Source organism: Anopheles gambiae, chromosome 3 (assembly GCF_943734735.2).
Source record: "Anopheles gambiae chromosome 3, idAnoGambNW_F1_1, whole genome shotgun sequence".
Classification (NCBI taxonomy): Eukaryota; Metazoa; Arthropoda; class Insecta; order Diptera; family Culicidae; genus Anopheles; species Anopheles gambiae.
In genome coordinates this window covers 82,878,230-82,903,612 of record NC_064602.1, presented here as the reverse complement: position 1 = coordinate 82,903,612, position 25,383 = coordinate 82,878,230, and the positions used below count along the sequence as shown (strand labels likewise).

Genomic DNA, 25,383 nt, shown 5'->3' with positions numbered 1-25,383 from the left:
CCTCCCGCAGCCGTCTGCTTTAATCCGGCCGGTGGGCCGTCATCGAAATTCATCCCCTCGTGAATGGGGTTTCATTCATTTGCGCTGCGTTGGCAAATGCGGTGTGTGTGTGTGTCTGTGCGGATATGAGGACGCTCTTCTAATTAAAAAGTTTCGCTACGCTATTTGTATGCAATAAATTGTAATTTGCTTGCTCCTACTTTCGCTGCCCTGCCTTTCCCGTTCGATCGCAATCCTCCCTTTGCGGCAAAGCTGTGGGTGGTGGATGATTTTACCCCGTCGATAAGCCTTCGGGTCAAATGGTGCTGAAAAGCCGGCTCGATGTGTGTGTGTGTGCTGTTTTTTGCTTTGTTTAAATTATTATTATTGTTGCGAGGATGATGATGGATTCTGTGCTAATGAGTAGCACGGGGATTAGTGTTTGGGTGTGCGCGCGGGTGTGTATGGACGGCTAAGGGCAAATGGAAATGTGTACAAATACACGCACAAAAAAGGGTTCGCGACACAAATCATGTCCGCCCGATTAGACGATAAGCTGGCTGGCTGGCAGACTACTGGGCCGCCACGGGGCCATTGAACCAAAACCGTGTGCTAGGAGCTTTGCTTACAAAGCTGGCTGTGAGCAGCTTTTGTTGGTGCGGAAAATGAATTCCGAGGTAATGCTTATTTCATTACGGTAGGTACGGTTTTAATTGAAACTAAAACTCATTGAACGACGTTTTGGTTTGGCGAATGGTTTTTGGTTTCGCTCCACAACAGCGCAAAACATTAGCCGGCATCGCGAATAAATGAACTCTTTTTAACAGTCGTTTAAAGTTCATTTTGGTTTAACCGAGTTCATTTGTTGTTCATTCCTGTTAAAATAAACGACCGTCAAAACAGTTAACGACTGCTCGATATCGCATATAGGCAAACACGGGGAAAAAATTCGAGCAGTATAATTAAACGACTGTTAATTTGTATCGCATACGCTCTTGACAGTCGTTTGTTTAACGACGGCATAGGACCAGTCGTTAAAATTAACAAATGAACTCAATGCGTCCGCGATGCCAAATTCTAGCAATTTTTAACGACTCTGGTTAATTTTTAACGACTGTTAATTTTAAACCAATTCTTTCGCGATACCAGCTATTGCCTTATTGCAAATGAACGTTTCACGACTGGAACTGCCGAGCTTCGTACTCAGAATGACAGTTGGGGAAAGTTTACTGTTCAATGTATGGACGAATGCATCACACGGTTAGTTCTATTGAATCTCATGGACACTTGAATAGCTTGGAAAAATGCCTCCCGTTCGTACGGGGTACATAATAAACAAATCCTTTTCAATACATTATTTTACCATTTTCTTTTTGCACACTCTATTATGCGTTGGTTTGTAAACAATCATGGCAAAACATGAGAGGGTAACGGAAAAGAGAATCAAGAGTAAAACTATTGATGTTATTGGCAAAACCAATACGAGAGCGTGCAGTGCAGTCAGAGGTAAATGGACATTAATTATGAAAGGAATGCCTCTATCGGAATGTATCACAAATGGTTTGTGCAAATATATACAATTTCATATTCCATTTAAAGCCTTTGATCAGCATGCAAGGGCGAAATTGATATCGGTTGGAGTGAAAAAGGAGTTTAAAATTATATTTGTATTAAAAAAGCACTCTCTATTAGACCGTTTTGATTTAAAACAAATTCATGTTTTACTACTTTTGATTTTTAGTACAGCACTTTAATTTAAAATCTGTCCGAAATTCAATGCAAGATTCTTATATCTGAAGAATATATGTTGAAGTAAATTGTGATTAATTGCAACAATATTTTTGAGACTGTGATAACAAAAAGAAAACAACAATATTTGATGTGACGAAGGCCTGTCAGTCCAAGAGAACACCGACCCTGGACCCTGGCCTGGGTTTATTTGGCAAACATCCTTAGTCAACTCCGATCCGACTTCGCCAATCTTGGAACCGACTCCTGAATGTCAACATTATCCGGAGTCGTTCGGAATCGTCGGGAACCGTCCGGAATCGCCCGGATTCGCCTGAAATTGCCAGGAATCGGCCTGGAGTTGTGTTTTTTGTCATTTACTCTACACGTGTACTTCGCATATAGGCCTTTGTTTTGAAGGCAGAATCCGGTAGACTCCGATCGGTTCTGAACAACTCCGAACGACTCCTACTCCCAACGAATCCTACTCAGGACGACTCTAGTCGACTCCGGACGACTCCAGACGACTCCAGACAACGCCATTAGACTCGGGCGGCTCCGGACGACTTCGAACAACTCCGGACGACTTCAACTCCGGAAGACTCCGACTCCGGGCGGAACTAATGGTTTCCATTTTGCCAGAGTCGGAATTTGACTAACAATAGTTGGAGTCGGAATATCCTTATGGTGTATATTAAATCAACGAAAATCTCCACAACGAAATATCCTTTGAAATCAACGAAAATCAATAGAATAGCCTACACGATACGAAGTCAACCGTGCAAACTGTTGCAAATCAATATTAAACCAATAATACTATAAAAATGTGGAATGATTTTATAGAATAGAATATTAAAATATAAAAGTTATTGCAATATGTTTGCCAATACAATAAACAAAATCTACCAAACACCATTCACCTCTACTATTACACCACAGTACATTAAATCCTGGCAAAGCAAATTTAAAATAACATTATGCCGAAAAGTTAGGTACTGCATAAAGTATACTTTATCTTCACACTGCCAATCGTTATTCTAGCCTCCACCCAAAAGCTCTATTCACCGTTTAACGGCGCAACGGTGTGACAACATAATTTTCCTCTCAAAAGCTTATCAAAATTCATGTGCACATGGTAGGGGCCCATAGAACGGGGACCAGCACCAGCAACCAGCACCGTTGCACCCTTTTTACGTACGCAGAGTGTGACTTCGGCGTAGTATTTTGCGGAAGTAGAAAATCGAATTCCATAAAATCCCCATTCGGAAACAGCCGGAGCCGGGAACAGCGATGACGTGAGCCGGGACGCCATGTCGCCGTCGTCGTCATCATCGTCCTTGTCGCTTATCTAGAATCTCCCCGAAAGAATCAGTTCAAACCCGCTCAAACCTTTCGCCGTTTGCCTGCTGACTAAGGAACCAATCACTTCCCAGCTATGCTGTCAGCCGCTGTTGGTTCCACCGAAAAACAGGAAAAAAAACGCCTGGGATCGTCCGCTCTGCTGGTAGCGGAACTAAAGCGAAACCATTTTCCCCGCCCCTGACCCCGGTGCACGATAGGCAATCTCTCTCGTGGGGCAGTTACGGTGCCAACCACTGTCACACCTGAACACCTTCGCTTGGGCTGAGTTTGATGACAGTAGTTTCACGTGCCGATAGAAAATCGTTTAACATTTTTATCGATACGAGCAACGGGCGAGGGGTGGAGAGTGCCCTGTGTGACATGGCTTCCGGTTTGCCGCACCCGATTGAAGCAACTCTGGAGCAAGTAGAATTTCCAAAATTTGAACCAAGAAAAAAAAAGAAAGGTTAGATTAGAAGTTTGTTACCGAAGAACACACAACACCATGTCCTGCCAACCAAGTCCTACCGGCATTGGCTGGTAGTGCTCTAGAGTAGAACCTAAGGTGCTAAGAGCTACTGATAGACTTGCCTTGTTCTGTTGTGTTCCTTCTATTGGCACTCCCCGTTTGAGGTTTTTTTCCCTCGCATTAGTTTCTATTCCTGCCTTATCAAAACCAGCAACACTCATTCGTTTCTCGTTTCTTCCACCCACAGATACGGTTCGGTGCGAGTTCCAGTTCACCGTGACACCCGAGAGTCGGCAGGTGTTCGAAGGTGAACCGGTCACATTCGAGTGCCGGGCAATGTTTGACGATGAGATCGATTTTTCGTGGACCAGAAACGGTAAGCCCGCCAGTCGCCCAAAGAACATATTTTGTGTGCTTCCCCCGCCCCAGCTCCAGGTTGCCAATAATTAACCGCCCCATTTCACAGGCATTCCCGTTCCGGCTAAACACGAGCGGCTAAGTTTCGCCACACCGCAACGCATTTACCAGAGCGGTTCCAATCTGCATATCCGTGCCGTCAACGGGACGCTCGATCGGGGCGACTACGTGTGTTTGGCAACGGCGCGAGCATCCGGAGCCCGGGTGGCATCTCCCGCCGCTACGCTGGACGTTATCGGTAAGTCAGACCGACCTTCGGGCAGTGGAGCATACAGCAAATTTTGCATACACAGTGTCTATGCCGTCGCCCTATCACAAAAATCACAAATATATGTACACCTCAGGACAGCACAGGAACCCAGCGTGCGAGCGATCTGGGATGACTTTCCGCTCCAAAAACTCCACAGAAAGCTCCCCAGCTGCCTGCCAGCATGACAATAAAGGCGGAAAGAATAAAATGTCCCAAACCGTCGGGCACCCCACGGGGACACAGGGTCACGTGCTGGTCAAAATTATTACTCTATTAGTTGGAGCCGTACATTACCGAGATACACCGAACTCGAAATTGGATACAATCGGCATTGGACACAGAATTTAATGCCTCGTAGCAAAAAAAAACAGCCCATAATTTGAACCTGTCCCTATTTCCCGAGGATCCAGTCCAGCAAACACAAGCATACGTACGTGGGCAGAGATGGTGAAAAATATTAGATTTAATTAATCCCACCCTAGAGGCATTAGAGATTCCCAACGATGGGAGCTTTCGTGTTGTTCCCTGTTTTCGGCTCACACTCTTTTTTGCCCGCGGAGTCTGTGTTCAGGGTTCCAGGGATACGCATTAATTCATCGTATGCGTGCGTGCTGTGTTGGAGTAGACATTCAAGGGAGCGTTGAACATGTGTGTTCTGCGAGATCTGTCAAACCCGCGCAAATGGGAAAGTGTGATACCCGGGCAAGGTTTTGGATGGTCTGTTTTGACCTAGATATTAACACTTGCACCAGAGGCTGTCCCGTGGGATTTTGGCAGCGAATGGGTTGTGTGTGTTAATTTTTCGCCCCATCCACTCAGCAGCTCTTTATCGAGATGATTGTACAGTCTGTTGCCGAGGTTTCGCGGTTCGTAGACATCGGTGTTACTCGAATATCCGTTAAAGTCAGATATGATGATAATGATAAGTCCTCCCTCTTACCCTAACACCGGTTTGAAAAGGACGGAAGTACCTTATTTTACTCTAATAGGTGTAATGAAATAAATTGTACGAGCAAGTGATTGGAAAATCCTCATAGGAACCCACCGAGTCATACACTCACACACTCAAGACGACTAACATAGTTTCATTAAGCGATTTTCAGCCAAAATGCATTCAAAATATGAGCAGTTTTGAAGAAGTTTTGTTGTTTTAGGCCACTGTTGATAGTTGTTGGGGCAAATAGATACAATTCGCTTCAAGAATTGTCAACTTTGAAAGTTTGCGTGCGCATCTGTAGTCAAGAACCTCGAAACTCGGTAGTATGCTTTACTTAGACTGCTGCAAAAGACCCTAGAAGCAGTTATTATTTGTTTCGAGCTCCAACTCCAACAAGGTGTGACTGATACGCTGGAACGCTTGTTGGGAATGATACATCTACATGATGTACACGTTGGAATTACGCTTCTCAAATCAGCAAATTATAACATTTGCAGACATCAGCAGCAGAGCAGACAACAGAACTTCAGAGAGGGAGAAAAACACAATGTCTGCATTCGTTTCCACCAGGCAAGATGCATAATTAACACGATTAAACAGGAATTAATATTTCATCCAGCGTGTTACATCTGCTGCCGGAATGGAGTGTGTTTATGCTCTCTTCTCTACCCAATGTTTTGAAACGGAGATAATAAAATATTCTTCGCCCTTGCTGGTGGCGATAAGCCCAGTGTTTGAAGTTGTTTCATTTTTAAACAGCGTACAAAGCGTGACGAGCCAGTTGGAGGGTTTTTTTTATTGTAATCAAAATAATAGGATCGTCTCGAAGCGCCAACTTCCTATGGAGAAGTTACTGGAATCACAAAATCAATCATTTAATGAATACTATTTTTACCTTTGTGTGTGTGCTGTTATTATGTATTTTGCTGTAAAGAGAAATGAGAAAATCTTTACCGACGACTGGCTGTGTGCACGACTAATCCTGTTTAACGAGTCCTCCTGTCTACTCCCTTTTGTATCGTACGGTTTTGTCTGGTGCCATAAACTCAAAACGGTCCCCCTCGTTGCAAAGGGCGAACTGTTTTAAATGGTCATAAAAAAACCGAGACTCCAAGCAAAGCAAGTTGCCCTAAGCGAGAGAGCAGGAGCCTGGTGTTTGTCCAAACGCGTGGTACGCGGGCGTACAGGAAAATGTAATCAAGCCAGAACACATAACCTGGCCCGATTTGAATGGCCGGTCGGGATGCATTTCAATTCAATCCTTCAGGACTCGGAGGGGTCGTTCTCGGCGGCTGCTCGGCGTGTGGGAAAGGTACGCAAACCAGGAGTAGCAATCATTGTCTTTAGTACTGTAGCTGTTTTTCCGTTGTTCAGGGTTCTTGGAGGGAAGGAAGGAATCGTTTCTTCCAGTGTGCGTTTGCGTATAATGACGTGGCAGTGGAGAAAAAACACGACCCGGTGACTAATCCAGACTACCGAGCAGTTGCAGGGCAATTCTTTCGAAGAAGGGAACCGCGGTGCTGTACGCAGCACAGCAGCCGCTTCTGTTATACGCCGAACGACGCGCAAAGCAGGGAATTCATTTGCAGGGGTGGGCAAGAGCCATAAAATTTTATAGCTCATCCTGGTATGCTACTGCTGCTTCCGCTAGGTTAGGGACCGCACACGACGACGGCGACGACGACGACGCTGAACGAATGAAACTTCTTGGTGCGCTTGTAGTGGTGATGCAGAGCCAGCAGGGACTTTCTTTTTGTTTTGGAAATAGCGTACTATCGGTGCAGTTGTGTAGTGGTGTGATAGTGGTGGTGCACAGAAGCGTCTCCTGAGCGTCGCGTTAGTAGCCGATTTGCTGAGTAGCAGTTGTCTCCGTTCCAACGACCCCTTAGTATGACGATGCCTTGATGGTTGCTTGCACTGCTTTTGCACTAGCCCTTGCTCAGGTGGCATACCGGTGGCAAGTTTGCTACTTGCCGTCCCATTATGCCGAAGCATCCGAGCAGCCATCCCCACCGGATGCTTGCCGGAGCTTGCGGAGGGAACTTTTGTTTTAGTTTCAGTGCAGTTCTTTGTGTGGGGAGAGAGATTCGAGACCGAGGTACGGTGTGGAAAAAGATTTGCCTGTCGTTTCCTTTGTTCATCCTCGGGGGAAATTTCTGGATGGAAAAGTCTCGGTGACATCTACGATGCTGGAGAAGATATGAAAACTCGTTATGAGCCCAGATTGTTCGGTGTCTTGTTGATGACACGACTGGCCCTGGCAGTTTGGTAATAGGCTGAGCCTAATATGCACAAGGATATAAGCGAGATAACTAAATCAGGAAGAATTGTGATAAAACTCTAAACATTAAAGTTATTGGAAGTAACAATATTTACATAAAAAAAACTGTGAGGAATACAATAAAACATACATACTTCCTGCTGCTAAATAATTTTCATTTTGAAGTGGTACTAATTTATGGGTAAGTTAATTCCTCCTCTTTCGTCTCTTGTTTTAACCAATATTTCTTTACGTTCATCAAAACAAACTAACGAAAACTGTGAGAGTAATTCTTTGAGGGTGTAGCTTTCATAGTTGAGGCATGTCTGCTGATGTTGATTCCATGCTTTAACTGTTAATTTACATCCTGTAAAACAAATTGGAAAGCACCTCATAATGTAATACCTATTTCAAGCCTATCCACTCACTGTCACCGTATCATATCCCATGTGCACTGCATGTGCATAATGCCGCAGTACGCATCTGTGCACAGTGCCGAGAGTCAGCGTCCGAGTAAACATATTTATTTCAACATTAGCATTAACGACCACCAGGCCACCTTTCTACCATATGGAGAGAGGGATAGACTAGCCAGAGAGAGAGAGAGAGAGAAAGAATGTTGACGGAAAATTCGAACTGAATGCATTTCTGATAAGAGCTCGCTACACAGCGTGTTCGTTAGATATATAAAAGCCACAGCTCGTTCCTGATGGGTAGCGCTAGCTGCTGATGATGATGATAATGATGATGGCGATGGTAACGAAACTGACGAAGGGGTCGTTGTGTTCGTCTGCGGCGATGACGACCTGTGCCCATAAAACCGTATGGCAATCGCTGTATCGCGCTTCCTCGTGCATCTCTACACCCGGGTAATATCACACCAGCGTGAAATTGTTGGAAAATTAACTAGCTCGTGTGTGAACAAAGTGCCCCTGTTGCTTGTTTCATTTTTTTTTGTAATTTTTGAAATCATAAAACGTGACTTTATGTACATAAAATGAGATGCAACGTTTCATTTTGCTTGTGTTGAATTCATATTATACCGCCAAACGACTACAACCGAGTAACCGAGAAACACACTTGAGGCGAAAATTTTGCCAAGTCTTGGTATTTTTTTCGTTATCCTCTGAGTGCACGAGCAAGCTTCTCCACTCAGTTTTCCGGCAGCGTTTAATCCATTTATCAAAGCAAACCATAATTCAAAGCGCAAGGAACTGGGAATAACAAAAAAACCCACGGAAGGCAAAGAAGCATCCCACCGGAACGATGAAAAGCTCGTATAATGCGCCGAACCACGTTTTTTGGAGTCGACCAGCATGTTCCAAAATCCATCCACCGGGCAATGTGATGCCGTTCCCGGCAGTGTGTTCCTTCAATGTGTTCAATTTTGTGGCACAGTCTTTTTTAAGCCATCTTTGAGCATGAATTTATCCTCACCATCGTGGTAATGAATCAAATTTACATTACCGGAAAGTGGTGTGAAAAATTTGCATGCCTGTGCCGGCAAAGGTGCCGATGAAGTGGAAGTGTAATGAAAGATCCTTTAAAGAACTCTCCTAATTTGTTTTTTTTGTGTGTGTATCCGGGAAAGCTTCTTGATGGTGCCTCATTGTGCGAAGCAAGCACGTAAAGCTTTACCTGCTTCCAAGATTAATCTGCTCATATTACGGCGAAAATTACGGCAAAGCCTGTCATCACATCCCTTTTTATCGGCACTCCTTCACATCGCCGCAGAAAGGGGGTCCTGCCCGGCTCGGCTCTGTTTGATTGACGCGTAAAGCAAATAAATACACACAAGCACAAACATGATCCTACTTACTTTATCCTGCCGGTATAGCGTCCTGTCGAGCAGTAGCGCAAGCGAGCGACCGAACGAACGGTTGCTCATAATTTCATTACATCGTGCGGCGGCTTATCGTTTGTTACCGGGGCATACAAACAGATCCACTTTACTGCGAAACTCTCCGAATGCTACGATATACTCCAAAAACTTCTGGAGAGCATGGGGTTTGCCGGTGGTTTCTCCTCGTGATCCCTAGCCCTAGTACACACAAATGCATACACACACACACGCCGAAACAACGGTGACGATGATGACGAACAAGTGGGTATACAGTTCAAGTGGTCTCTCGAGTCTGGAGTGGCTCGATGTAAGCGACATAGCTACGCAAGCTTCCGTATTTTGCCGCGGTTTGGCGAGACGAGACGACAAACATATACACACAGCTACACACACACACACCCAACCGTACACAAAATGGCAACAAAACTTCCTTCCTGTGTTCCACCCTCAACTCCTGTTCCGCAGCGGGGCGTTTGAGCGCGGCTTGGATTCCTTTTACTGCCAGGAGCGCACGCTTCGATGCACCGTTTCGAGTCCGCACACGGGGTTTGCCGTTCGGCCGGAATCAATGAGACGACGTCCTATCAAAGAGAGCTCTCGCACGGTGGCTTGCACCCCATCGGCTCGGTATCGTTCTAGGACGCGTTCCCAACTTACGCCAACTTACGCGCCAGAGACCCTCGCTGTCCCGTCCCGTCGGTAGTGCGAAGTAGTTTAGCCCTATGCGATGCAAACCCCATACGACAAACACGTCGGTCAGCACACCGATACGTGATATCATGATAGGGACGTTTCAGCCAGTTCGTCACAGACAGGACACAGACACACACGGGAGACACAGGACTGTGGCATTGCATCCAGAGTCGAGCATACATATTCCCCTTTTTATTTTCCCAACACGCGTGCCCCTTTTCCCCGTTTGCGTAAAGCGATAATAATGGACAAAATTTATGACACCGTCGCCGAAAGAATTGACGAGAGAGAGTCGGTAAAAGCAGGATACATGCGAGTGAGGAAAGAAGAAAAAACAAATTAAACGCACCCCTTATTATATCTATATGCGAGAGGAACTATCGTTCCTCCAATATTTTGGCACCTAGTTGGATTTTTCCCCCAAGGAAGGAGTGTCTTTCCGGGGACATTTAGTGGAATCTACCATCACAAGGGAGATGGTGTAACGATGGTCAGAACTACATACAACCTGGGCAATGTTTTACATGTTGCAACCAAGGAGCTAGGTTCCAACCTGCGCTTTGTAGAACCCTGCGTTACCCTTTCTTTCTTGAACTTGAGGGGGTTTTACTTGAAAAGACTTTTGAATGTTGAGCAGAGTGCTTAAGAAATTCTTGATGCGATTTCCAATCCATCTTGTAATTACAGTCAACCGACGGCTCCATTTCAAAAACCCCATCCAGAGCATTGTTGAGCGGAAGGGTAACTCCTGAACAACTTCTTCAGAATGCATCGATGCAGTCGGCTCCGACTTCAACATGCAAGCCAAGTGTACGTTTGATCTCGTCCACCGGTATGTTGTTTATTCACTTTGGTCGAGAGTCTTCAATGCTTTCAAACCTCATAGCACTGGGCAGATTTTGTATGAAGTCGTCGTCGCCCCGCGTCGGAAGAAATAATAAACAAACCGAACCGTTCGTAACAGCTCCACACAGCTGAAAATGCTTGACGGGACTGGTGCAAGGGCAGCTGAAGATTACGATCGTTTGTATGTAGATTTTTTCTTCAAACATACATACACACACATACATATCAGCTTAACTTAGTTGCCCTCTTGCGCTTATGATAGGAGAAATGTCGAAGGGTCGATGTTGTCGGATCAGATTAGTTTCACCTTGCTGGGGCGCGTGAAGAAGCGGTGCCGGGGCGTGCGGCGGCAACGACTTGGGTGTTATTTTCTGGGAGCTTACAACTCTCCCAACTCCAGGCCCAGTTCCGCGTTTCGGTTTTCTTCAATTTAGTGTAAATAAAACGCAGTGATAAACGCGCGCGTGAAGAAAAGATGTTCCTCCTGGGAACCTTTGCGAGGAGTTCCGAAAACTATCATATCCGAGGAAGCAAGTCGTCTGATGTTGGAAACGTACGCGGAAAGCCTGCCTGGACAGAAACATTGTTTACCAGCTCGGCGTGGAGTAAATAAATTCTAAAACAAACGGTTCCCGCTCTCCTTAAAAAAGCCCAAACCTTTCAAAAGTCGCCCGTTTGAAGTCGATCGGTTGATGTGTGTGCCTTTCCAAATGCATACCTCCGTGGCCCTTTCGATCGGCCCACAGCTCGGTAGCATCGCTGTACTCAAATTTCGTTCTATAAAACAAACACCGCAACAACAACAAGATCGAGCCCGAGCCGAGAACCGCAACCAAACAGGTACGCCGGCGGACCTGCGCAGGCTTCTGACCCCGGGGTTGGTCGGTAGACTCTGATACGGGCGTGGGGTTGTGCGGTGCGAAACCAGTAAGCCATATATGGCATACAGAATGTTTCTTTGCGTCTGTTGGCGTCTGTTTGCGAATGGGAAGAAGCAGGTCCGAAGATTAGTTCTCATGGCCGGTGGCACACACACACACAAACATGCGTATGGACAGAGAGACTGCTGTTCGCTCAGCGACTTCTACGGTCGGGAAACCCGAGAGGCTAAGCTGGCTGGCTGGACCACCGGGCCGCTTTGATGTCTAGCGGCGCGACCCCCAGAAGCAGAATGGTAATAAAATGAGATGAGTATACGTACGATTGGGAAGAATTTATTGAGAATAAAATTAACGACTACCGGACGTAAAGTGTGGTGCTGCTGCTGCTCGGGTGGGCTCAGGGCGGGCGCGATATATTACGAGGGGATGGGGGCAGCCTGTATCTTTGCGCTCGCTGTTATGTGAGATGTGTTTCGTTTTCTCACTCGGATGAATCAGAAACGAATTTGCGGCGGAAGGTAGGCAATGTTCAGCTAATCACTGCTTAATTGTTACGAGCGCGATGGGGTTGCATTAGAAGAACGGGATAGAATAATGACATTTTCTAATCGGAAATGATAATAACAGCATCAAGGAAAGGCAAGTGGTAGACTGTATCACAGAGCAGGCCAATAGAAATTAAATTCTTGTGAAATAGAATGCTCTTAAAAGTTAGGATGTACAAATTAAGGCAGTTATGTAGATTAAATTTCATTTAAGTAATTATATCAGACATTCGAAACCGAACTCGTAATATTACAATTAAACTAAAGTTCTGTTCCACTTTGATAGTGTTCTAATTTACAAACTGATCCTTGTACCCACCAGAACAGAATATTTTCATATTTATTAAAGTCTATTGTGTCCCTTTTAGAGGCTAAGTTAGACCTTGATTGACCACAGTTTTGTTATGTTTGTTTGATACATTATAGAGACGTCGAGTATTTGAGACTGCACTGGTCTATATGGCCACAGTTAAAGAAGTTTAAATCCAAATAGCTTTATTATAACTGTCCTATGTAATAATTTTCGCTGATTTTTCGCTCAACTTTGGGTAAACTAAAATTACATACCAAAGCGACAAATATTTTGACATTCGATGTGTTCAGTATAAAAATATATTAAATCGTTGCAAAGCCTTACCGATTTTAACGCATTTTATTCTATAATCTAAAATTACTAGGAACGTACATCCCTACCGTGATGATTATTAGATGAATATCGTCCCTTCTAGATATCAGTAATAGGTTTCCATTCAAACATGACTGTAACAAAATTACACGTGTGTAAATGACTTCTTATACATCAACATATAAAGATTACTGTAAAGCATTTACCGATACCTATTAATTTGTGTTTTTTTAAGATCAGGTGTCCCGACCTCCACGAGGGAAGTCAGGACTGGACAAAAATTCACTTTAGACTCATTAGAGTATCCCTCTCCACGGAAATCTTTAGTAAAAGGCGAAAGATTTATTCGACAACTGAAGAGAGATCAGAGTAACTTCTAACCACAACTAACGCTCTCACCCTACCCAGCCACGACTCGTTGCTGTAGCGATGCATAACTATGCTCCCTTCAAATGGCACGCAGCACAAGCAAACCCCGTACGTAACTCGCTACTAACGCCAGACGGCAAAGAAATGGAGAGCCAGAGCGACCGCGAGCACGCGTACGATCTGCTCAGAGCGAACGCATATGCCATGTGCTTCGCCGAGCGTGAACCGCACAACACACAACGGTAGCGCGTGACCCGACTCAACTGCTGTTCGAGAGAGGAACTGTTGTAGAGTTCCTTTTCCCTTCTACTGCCCTGCTCTAATATTCGCACAAGCCGTCTGCTGTGATAATACATACGGAAGGGCGCCGTACGGATAGCAAAGACACCAATGGGCGGTTTTCTCCTACTCACTGTGTGACATGTTTTTGACAGTCATTGCCATCGTGATTTGTTTGAGCAATTTTTCGGCTCTAGTTCGGGACAGCCGCCCCGGCACGTTGATAAATTGAAATATGAAGTCTATCAACAGGCGGAGCACAGGTTAAGACGACAGGCACGGTAAGCCACATTGGCGGGGCAAGTATGACAAGGTGGAAAAAAGTGGCTGATGTTTACATTAGATGTGCGTAGATTAGAGACGTTGCTGTCAAGCCGTAATTTGTTCACAATTAGTGTTAATTTTAACGAGTTGTTTTAACAAGCTTAACTAGAGTGTAAGTGAATATATTAAAAGAGAAATGGCGTTCAGGGTGTGTGTTTGAGGGTTGATAAGGAATTTTTCATTAAGTTTAAAGTTTTTCCATATACGAAGGAAGTAAAAAAATCCTGTTCACACAGAATTTTGTAGCATAAACGGTACCACCATTCAGTTGTAAAAAAAACGAAGATGAAGCGACGCGTGGAATTTTGCATGTTTCAGGATCCTTCTTCTGCCAGGCGAGGAAACTGTACTACTAGAGTTCGCCCGTTCATCGCGAAACACGATCACAAGAAACACGGGAATACACGCTTTATGTTTCAGATTGTTTTTTATTTTTTATTATGATTCTGTCCTACACCATCGGTCCCATCTGCTGGTCCTTGCAAAGCACCACAAGTCCACCATTGCCTTGCATAATAATTGCCAGCGCTGGGACGAGCGACCGTGTGCGCTCTATGAAACGGTCGTCTCCTGCAGACGACGCGTACTTGCTTGCACTCACACACACACACACACACACATACACACTGTTCGGAGAAGGGCAACGGAGGAAAAGGCCACCGCGAGTGGCTCTTGGAGTGCAATTCTTAGTTTTATGCCAGGCGAAGTTTCCCAGCTTTTCTCTACCAGACTCGGTGGATACCGTGGCGAGACGTGGCGAGCTACGCCGAATGGCTACAGCAATTGCTTTGCATAGGAAAAACTATGCGGGTTGCCTTCTAGGCCTTCGAGGCTTGCGGTTTCAATATTGGATACCGTTGCGCGCGGGGTCTTGGCTGCCGCGGGACATTCGGTGGTATTTTCATTTTCTTCGCCCACGCCACGTCCAACGTTGCTGCCACCACCGTCATTCTGTACACGCTGTTCTTCCGCACGATGAAGCTTTTCTTCAAAGGATTTTAATTTATTTTACTATTTTTTTATGCTCTTTCTCTCTCTCTCGCTATTCTCATTCCCGTTTTATTTCGTGTCTCGTCCTCGTTGTTGCTTGCTAGTTGGGCTTTGTGGCTCGGTGCTGCTTCCATGGGCACTCGCAATAATGCCATTGAATGATGAACGGCGCTAAGTGGCATTTAAAGCGCGGGTTTTGTTTTATTTCGCTCGCTCGGTTTGCTGCTCGGTTGCGGACTGACTGGCTATAAATTGTCTGTTTTGAGGACTCTCCATTGAGGTTGAATTGTTTTTAATCAAATAGAGAACGTTTAAAGGTACCAAGGAGTATAATGTCTGTAGCAGGTTGTTATGCAAGGTTACACAAAAGCATTGAAATTGGAATGATTAAGAAAGAGACAGCGTGGTCTTTCATTAGCTGAAGAAGCTGTGAAGGTTGAGAATGTATATAGCAGTCGAGAGGAGTTCATTTACCCATCTAGATGAATAACTTGTTAAAGGAGCCTGATATTTAGGATGAAGGATACAAAAAGACGGCAATATAAAGAAGTGGTCCTTAGACTCATTAATGTCCTAACATAACGCTGTTAAAATGCAAAGTTAATGCGCGTTCAAGACACCAAATAGATCACATAGAAGCTCTTGAAACATCCAACCTAATTCCAAAGATTGCCTCTAGGGTCTCAACATGACTTCCAAAACTGCCCTTGATTCCAACAATTCTTCCACAGCTTCTCTGCCTGCTTCAGACAATTCAATCAACCGAGATTAGCACCAAACCAAAGCAAACAACTTGTTCGTGCTGCTCTGACTGCCATCTGCCGTCAATCCGTTTCATCACTCTCTACATTAGTCATCACCGCAACCCCATCCGGCAATCCACCACCACCGGGTTTGCACAATTGAAACCGAAACAAGCCCGAAAAGCCCGAACGTAATGTGATACCCGTGGTGTTGCTGCTGTTCCCCCTTTTGGCGCACGTGAAGGTTGTGTGCCATGTTCTTGCCACTTTTTAGCGTGTTAATCGAAGCGAATCAACGCGCTCGAGCTCGTTCTACAAGAAATGCCTCGGTTAGAGAAATACGAATATGCGTACGTGTTTGTATGGGTGTGTGTGAGTGTGGTGCTTCATTTTCTAAATAAGCGAACCCGAGCAGCTCGGCCTACAGTCAAAATCATTGCATGTGAAGAGAACGTAAAAAATAACAACAGCTTGCCTCGGTTAGGTTAACCCCTTTTTAACATGCCACACGAAGGCGCAACCGGCAAACCTACCCTCCCTCCTACTACGCGTGGGATGGATGGATTACGCTCAAAAACGCTGTGTAACAATCAAGGGAGCAACGGAAAGGAAGGAATTTAATGAAACATAACCATCGGGTTAGGGTGGAAAACAGGCGAATTGATTAACCTCGCTTTGGGCTGCGGGCTTTGCTAAGCGGAAAACTCCTGCATTTGAATCGTTCCCGTGGCGCGCGGGAGGATAGTAGTAGTCCCTGGTTACGTCATTGGTACGATTTGCATGTCGAGGGTATGCAATATTCTATATCCTTTCAGCCGGACCCCGGGGTGCTTCCGGCCAGTACAGAGAAACACAAAACACTGCACGGCTTATCAGTCAGTTGGGATTTACAAAAAAAACTGCTGCGGGGATTTATCTTGTATTGTATGTATCATCACAGCAATGCCGGAGCGAAGAAATGCACCCGAATATTTGCGAGAATCCATTTCCCACATCTTCTCTTGCTCACTCAGGATTGGCCGAGCGTATTGTGTGCGTAATTGTACACTTCCCTCGAAGGGACGCGTGTTCAGTGTTCAGGCACCGATCTCGTCGTAACTAGGACCGTGTTAGGGCGGAAGTTCTGCTTGCTTCGGAAAACAGAGGGGAAAGACTCTGGAAACCGTGTTGCCCGTGTTTGTTGTTTCCTTGTCAAAACGGTCGTCATGTTGCTGCGTGTGTCTTACGGGTTTTGCGATGAACGTGTTGTTGTGGAGGGTGTGTAGCACGGTGGTAGGTTAAATGGTCAGTTGTTAGCGTCGTGTCCTATTATGGAAGTAGGCTGTCAAAACTCATTTAAAGGGAAAGCTACCGCTAATGAACATTTCGAACGGCACAACACCTTACCCCAAAACAGAGTCCCCCAAAGGGTGTGTCGTGTGTTGCATGTTTCGAAGTGAGAATCTACTGCGGAAGAAGTTTAATAAGAACGATTTAGAAGCGGAAGAAAGGTGTTAAGGAAACATGTACTATTCTAATGTTATTGTTGGGATCTTGGTTTAAGTGAGCGAAGTATAGTAGGACGCCCTTTTTGCTGCAATTGGTTGAGTGGTATTGTTTTCACGTGACTAGTACGATTAATTTGTCCAAAGTTTGAAACATGTCATGGGGATTCAGATTAGCTGTGTGCAAATGAAAAATCCACCACACAGTTTGAAGACGTCAACGAACGTCACCTACTTTTGTTTAATGTATGAGCAAAATAAGCGAAATGGGTTAGGTGTAGGTGCGGAAAAGCGTTAATGTATTTGGAACAATATCACATCACTTATAACTTTATGATATTATTTGGATCATGTTGTAACTGAGTTGTTTCAGATAAACAAAATTATTATGAATGACTATATATGCCATTAATCTAATAATTTTGAAGAAAAATTGAAGAACTTGATTCGTTTCAATAACACAAAAAATCACAAAATGCTTCGAAATACCTTTACTTAGGTGTTCCAATGGAAAATTCAACATTTAAGCTCAGTTACCTATTTATTACCTTAGTTTCCTTAGCGATCATCATTGAAACCTGTTCCAACAAACTACAAAATACCCTGCCGGATATATCCTTTGAAATTGGTTAATTTGAACCCGTTAAGACCACTTCTATTTTTGGAACATCTTTTCCAACGATAACGTATCAAAAATGTACACGTTGATAGAATAAATTGAGTAGTTTAGCCTCATGGAATTCGGAAAAGCAATTCAACTTTAAACTTCAACAATATGCGGACACAAAGCTCCTTCAATCCTTGGAAAAGTTGAACATCTCTTCGGATAATTCGGAAACTACACACACACATACACAAGAACGTTATTATACCCACAAGAAGACGAATATAACGATGAAAAAGTCCATCAAAAGAAACGATATCTTTGTGCTACTTTTTTGCCACACTTTAAAAACATGTCCAACCCATCTCAAACCACTTTCAATGCATTACAGATGCATCATTATCCGTCCACCCGAAGGCGATTTGTCAGTAGAGAACTCCTCTTCCATCACAGGAGTACCCCCGCTTGGGGACAAATTCTCACAAATTTGAATTCCCAATTCATCGTCCAAACACGACTGTTGAATCGATGGGTCTACCATAAACACGAGCCGGATAAAACGTATGAGCCTCGTTCATCTTCCTCCGACTCCTGAGTCCCGCGTGCTGTCATCTTGCTCTCGGACCTAACGCTTTGGTCGTCACTTGAACACGTCCCCATGTTGATGCTGCTGTCGGTTATATGTATGTGTGTGTGTATCTGTTGGTCCATCGCCACAATCTTCTTAAGCATGTGAGATAAGTTTTGCGCAAACCGATGCCATAAAACCCATACTTCTAACTCAATCTCACCTGCGTTCCCTCCAGCAGCAACAAAAAAAAAACGCTCGGTGTGTCACGTGGTCCGAAACATTCGCTGCTTCTGACTGTGAAGCTTTATGAAGTTTTTCGTATGGGAATCATGTTTCAAATAGTGTGCAGAAAAGAAAAATTCTCTTGCACCCACACTCTACTCTCTCTCTCTGGCCCCCCGTCTGGTCTGTCTTGGTGCCGGTGGTTCGACTATCTCCGAGGAACTAAAGGCTAATAAGTATGCACAGGTCGTGCTGGTTCCGTGCCGCCGACGAATGAAATACGATCAACAGCTTCTGCCTGAACGCCGGACGACGACGACGATGATGATGAGGATGAGGACGACGATGGGTACTGGAGCATTTTATTATGTTGCGCGACAGCTCCCGCAAGCATCCTCGCTTTCAACAGACAACTCTTTCCTCGTCCTCTTTGTGTATGGATCTGAGTAATAAAATGGCCGTTTAGTATCGACTGCATGCTCCGGAGGGCATAACAAAAAAAAAAGAAAGGATGCAGCGTTGGGCTCCAGCAGCAAACACCCAAAAAGGATCGGCTCAGCGCAAACTGAAGGGCATCGTATACGGCCCACGGTTTCGAGAGCCCACTTCTCGGGTCTCGGAACCAACGCGCGTCGTCCTTCGGTTCGTCCCCTGTCCGTGATGGTTGCCCATCAATCCAGTGTTCATAGCCGAGCGCATCCCAACAACACCCCCGCATGGCGATGCAAATATTTACCATTCCATTTGCAGTTAAAATAGCACCAGCCGTTGTACATCGTACAAGTACACCACCAGGGCAGGTGAATTTTCGCTAGCGCACAGCCGACACGCCAACCATCGCCACCATCGCAGATAGTATGCTTCAGGTTCAGGTGCGGTACAGAAGATAATTATGCAATCGTGTCGTGTCGGCTGCTCCGGCGAGGGTTAGAAGAGAATTTCATATTGCAAATTGTCATTTGGGTCGCACGTTCCTGCATACTGCGCACCCGACGACGATGATGATGATGAAGGCTGACGTCTCAATGGTATCCATGGTACCATGGAAGGATGCAATCGGGCTGCTCTGGGGGAACAAAAGGACCTCACGAGAGTGTTGCTGCTGCTTCTGCTGCTGCTCGGTGACCTGGGAGAATGGCGCACACACACCATCCATCCATTCATTCATTCACGCGAGGCTCTATACAATTTTCAGCGCATCAGTATCAGCACTACTTCGTGGAAAAAAGAATCTTATTAGCCAGCCATTTATAAATCATGCCCGTGGCTTAATGCAGAATGGCATCTTTTTTTTGTGCTTTTATTATTTCGGGGTTGAGAGGGGAGCAAATTTATCTTAACGTGTTGAAACCGGTAGGACTCTTCATTTAGAGCGGTCTTGCTGCATCAATGCAGATTGCGATACGCCGGTTGAGTACAATTCCATGTTTACCAATCTCTTCTTGCCGGTGTGCTCGTGAGAGGACGAAGAGCCAAAAAGCTAATACAGGCATTACAGTAAGGAAAGTAAGTTAGTGCAACTCCGGTGAAATTTACCGAAAATCGAAAAAGAAAGATTAACTTCAGTTTAGTTTGACTATTTAACGACAGTTTGCAGCATTACTGAGTTATATTAAGGGCAATGCAAAGAAAATATTTACATTATTTGCCTTGCCTTTAATGGAACTCAGTAATGCTCTAAATTGTCCTCAAATAATCTAACTAAAATGAAATTAATCTGTTTTATTCAGTTTACGACTTAGAAAAATCAAACAATTTCAAAAATAGAACCGCAAATCTCATTTCAAACTTAATATAACTTAATATTCAAACTTAATAATTGAACTATTACAGGGTTTCCCACGATTTATTGGTTGATTCTCATATTTTTTTGGTTGCTTCCCATTTTTTGGCATTTCCCGGAATTTTTTGGATCAATTGTATTGATTTCCAACTGGACGATACCTATAAATTATGGGAACGAACTAAAAATCTATGGGATACGATGAATAAATCTTGAGCCGAGCCCAAAAAAACATGAAAACCGACCAATAAATTGTGGGAATAACCCTGTAACAAAAGAAGTAGCATACAAATAAGTTTTTCGCATCTGTTAGTCATTAAATATATTTGTAATATTTTATTAGTTTTTTTAAGCTCGTCCCAATCAAACAAGTAATAAGTTCAAAACAAGAGAAGACAAGTCAAATTAGAGTATAAAACTAACATATTCTCTTTGTTTAGATATGTTTTACTTTTGACAGATGTCATAAAAAGGTAGAAAATCTATCAAATTAAATTAAATATATATTTACTATTTGAGATAAAAGATAATAATAACGATTTTTGTTTCATATCTTCTAATGACTCAGTTCCAATTTCAAAGATTTCTATTTTTAAATACGATTTTCAACACAATTGTCGACATAGTTTACATCATTCAGCTAAATACCATTAGTATCAAATGTATGCAATGTATGCAATATTCCTTTAAATAATTGTCAAACATTTATTAAGCAAATAAATAAAAAAATAAATAAATAACCAGATCGTCGACATCCTTGTCGGCCAAAATACCATAAACATTAATTTATTGATTTTGCTGTATTTGAATCCCCCACCCCCCCCCCCCCATTGTATAATATCATTGTTCCATTTCATTTACACCTGTTTCAAGATTGCTCTGCCTCTTCTGTCTCGCCTCCCCCTTTTCTATTAACACATTTCATTCCATCATCAATTCATGGGTCACTTTATCACAAATTGTGGTTTTTGCTGCGTGTGCTAACGATTCCATCAATTATAGCGAACCACCACTTTCGCGTGATGCAATATTGATGATAGAGAGGAATGGCATGGAATTTCCTGTTCCATTCCTGCCCACATTCCCGCCAATCCCCATTTCCATCAATAAAGCGCCTTCGATCCGTCAAACGGCAGCACCGACAACAGAAAATGTGCAGAGAAGCAACAAAAAAACGAAGCAAATGATCCTGATTAAATTATCCTGCTAATGAGTTGAATGCGTTGAAAAAGAAATGCAGCGAAGAGTGCAAGTGCACCGTACGGATCAGCATAAAATGAGGGAATAATGTTGCCGCATAAGGTAAAACCCCGAAACCTTACAAACAGGTAGGCGCGCACACACACAAACAAGAAAAACGCACAAAAAACACAACAAAAAATGGTAAACTGAAAAAGAGAACACGTTTTTATAAACATAAAAAAGAGAAGAAAAAATACAAACCACCAACATTGAGCAAAAACAGGACAACAAAATGACAAACGACAAAATAAGAACTTTGAGCAAAAATAAAAGAAAACCTGAGGGCCCAACGGTGCCGGTGTGCTCGTGTAAAGTGCTGCGCGGCGCACAATAAAACTGAAGGGAATTAATTAAATTTTCGGAAATGAAATAATTTTCCCCAGCTCAGGAGGAACAGAAGAAGAAGTAAAAAAACAGAAACGAATGCCAATTTCACCCGGGAGGATTGCACTCTGCAACAAAAAACTCTGCAGCCCGCCAACGAAACGAGCAAGCGTGCGCGAAAAGAGCGTGGTGCGCGCATCGCAGGAAGCAAACAAAAAAAGCAGCAAAAGAGCAGACAAGCTCTCGCGTCGCGCGCCGAGTCCTTACCATTCATGCACCGAGTGCACCCCAAACACCCCGGGCGGCTTTGTTCGGAAGGGGGCACACACACACACACCTAAGAGTTGCACAATTGCCGGTTGCAGCGTGCCGTAATGGGTTGTATTATTTTATTCCTCGACTTGCACTATTTCTTTCCATTGGTTACATTCCCAGCGCGCGGTGCACGCGGTACAGAGAGAAAAGTACGAACCAAGTGCAATTCGCATGTGTGTTGCTACGTATTGCCCGTGCCTTCCATATGCATCGGCTTGCCAGCATCACCATCGTCAACCGTAGTGTGCCATTCGTTAGTTGGAGCGGAGTGCAACTCGAAGCACAATGCCACTGTTTCCGTCGTCTGCCGGCCGTGGAAAAATGGACGGCTCCGTCCATAGAAAAAGTGTATGCGTTTTTTTTCTCCTTTTCATTCCCTATTCCCTCTGCCGATGCACGTTTGCATCGGATACATTCGTAGGAGTGTGTATGGAGTATGGATTGAGCGTAGAATGAAGAATGGATGCCTTGCGGGCGTGAGCATGCGGCGAGAAGCTCAGCTTTAAATTAGATGAAGGTGAAAAGAGTTGTGTGCATGTGTGCAGAAATTATGGAATATTCCACCGCACAAGAAAGAGGGCGGGAAGGAGGGGGGGGGGGGGGAGCTCACTAGCAAAAGTATGCCCGTCTAATAGCTGAGTGAAACTATATGGTTGCAACCCCCTCCTTATAGGGCGGAAGCAAGGAAAAAAAGGATTTATACCGATCAGACAATCGTGCTGAAGTGGTTTTTGTTTCTTTTTCTTACGGGAAATGGTGTACTTTGCCAGCTAATGAGCTTTCGTCGTTATCTTTCATTACATTTTTTTTCTCTAAACTTTCAATTGCATTTTCCGGAGCAGCAACATTGTTGCATTGAATAGGAGGCGTTTTAATTCCTGGCAGGGTTTACATGTTGCGTTTATGAAAATGTTGGATTTTTAAAACATATTTTTTACTTTCAAGTACATTCTGAGTTGATAGGTTTATTCAATTTTGCATGGGGTGTATTTGCAGTAGTTTTATATGTTTAAGCTGCCTACATTGACCAAACTTCAGTAGCAACATTTTCGAACATTGAGGTTTTGAGGGATCGATGAGTCCGATGGATCATTTTCCCATAACTTACGGGTATTACAGGGTTTTCGAGGGTTATATACACATGTTCAGCGAGTTTTAGTTTTGTTAAGGAATATAATAGACTCTTTCAGCGAGATATTGAATTGTTCGGAAGCAGGCGTTGACATGTTCGGCGATACTATAGAGCTGTCACTTTCGTACCACTTGGACTGCAGCTTGGATCATTCTCATCAAAAGGTAAACAAACGGCGTTCAAACATGCCTGAACAAAACTACAACTCGCTGAACATGTCTAAATAATCCTCGAAAACCCTGTAAGTTTAAATGATTTGAAAGGTTCAAAGCAAGAATTAAAGCTAGACAAGCGATTTTATAGATTGCAATTAAAATGTAGCTCATTTTAGACGTCAAATTTTATCAGTTTTTTTCGTTGTCTTTGTCTTTGATTTCGTTTGAGTATGATTTAAGTAAGCTGTATGATGATAAGCTTTATAGAAAAATAAACATTAAATGGTCATTTTTATACTCATTTCTCATTCATGTGATACCAAAGGTTGTTTGATAAGTTTTTTTACTCCACTGTCTTTGTTATAGGACCTAGAACCCACCAATGTTATTTAATAGTATATTAACGCAAGAAGCGCGGTCCCATGGTACAGTCGTCAACTCCAACGACTGGGTTCAAACCACATATGTCCTCCCGAAGGACTATAGCGGAACCTAATATATCTGGTTGTGTGGTATTAATAAGTCCTGGAAGCTTGTACAGGCGTCCCCCGAGTTACGACCCCCTCGAGTTACGACGATTCGCAGATACGACGATTTTGATTTTGACAGTTAAAAGTTCTCATTGACAAGAAATTGATGTATTTTTTTGAATTTCTGGGCTGATAACCGTTATACACACATTTCCAAAGATTCCACAACTACCCTATATTAAATATCTATGTTTTATACGGCTTTTAAAATATAATTATTACATTATTGAACATTATTTTAAATAAAATACACGATATCATAGATTCCAACTCTTCAAGTTCGGTTATAAACTTTATATTCATAGATATTCGACATACGACGAGATTTTCGGTCCCAAATACAGTCGTATCTCGGGGGACACCTGTACAAGTATCTATTACCGCGTAGGTTATTGTTAGGCCACATAAAAAATAACCCAAAAAGGACCGTAAGATATATTGCAGAAAATGCAAATATTTCGAAAATCTTGGCATATTCAATGAATCCGCAATAAATCAATCGTATGATACAAATACCGGTGATCTCGCATGAATCCAAACAGTTGTAGTGATAGGAATTATCACCCATAATGATTAGAACAATACAATTTAAATAGTGTTTTATGCCTGCGCATGATCTAAAAGGCTTCGTACTCATTAACATTAAAAAGAAAAGGAGGAAGGATATGATAAGAATTCAAAGAAGAAGGAGAAAAAGAAGAATAAAGGGAAAAATCTGTCATATTGTAAACAAAATTAGAGACAAAATAAGGATTGTCTTTTCCAAAAAACTAGTACTGGTCATTTTAACAGTCACCGATTTACATTTAAATGTTGAATATTGTTGAACGCTTCATTTCATAATTGCTCCTTACAAAAAGGCACCATAAAGTAAATCCTTTATCTAAGACCAATCACATCTGCTAGCACTGCAAATTGATTTATTTTTTTCTATCTCCGTTATCTTCTGCGGGAGAAATTCAATTTAATCCTTTTCTCGCTTTCACCAGTTTCTTAACAATTGAGAGTTTAACTCATCCACGGATGGGATCAATTCCAGAGATGAGAAAGGAATGAAAAGTGCGCAAACACACACACACAGCATTGCTCCACAGCATGTCCTGGAGGCTGTTTGCATATCTCGTGTGCTGTCTGCTGCTGTTGCTCCATATGCTCTTACCGCTTGCCCACAACTCAAGACAAAGAAAATTATCATGCTCTATCTATTGTGCCAATACGCTTCACGCTTTGTTCGCTTTCGGTGAAAAGCGGTTTTGCACGAGAGTGCATATTGTGCAGCGCCATGGTTCCATCATTTTCAGGCGGGTTTTCCTTCTTTTTTTTTCCTTCCTATACCATTCATTTTGAACAGGGATTTCCGCACCGTATGGGCGGCGGCTGGTGAATAGCATTATTGCACCGGCGGCGAACTCGTCGCTTGGGTCGGTCGGTCGGTTGCAGATGCATTTTTCCCATTTCTTAAGTGCAGCCAAACGGTACCGGTGGGGGGAAGCACCGGAAAT

The 25,383-nt window shown here is 43.6% G+C and overlaps 1 protein-coding gene and 1 non-coding gene across 2 annotated transcripts in view; one reads left to right on the top strand and one right to left on the bottom strand.

Moving 5' to 3' along the window:
• The window catches only part of LOC1278351 (tyrosine-protein kinase-like otk), a 68,919-nt gene that overhangs the window by 4,896 nt on the left and 38,640 nt on the right, over positions 1-25,383 (top strand). The window contains exons 2-3 of the mRNA XM_061653098.1: positions 3,765-3,893; positions 3,984-4,172. Of these exons, the coding sequence (XP_061509082.1) occupies positions 3,765-3,893; positions 3,984-4,172 (318 nt within the window). The remainder of the gene's footprint in view (positions 1-3,764; positions 3,894-3,983; positions 4,173-25,383) is intronic.
• On the bottom strand, positions 13,061-13,187 carry LOC11175454 (U5 spliceosomal RNA). Its single transcript, XR_003025306.2, has one exon. It is a non-coding gene; the product is annotated as a U5 spliceosomal RNA (small nuclear RNA).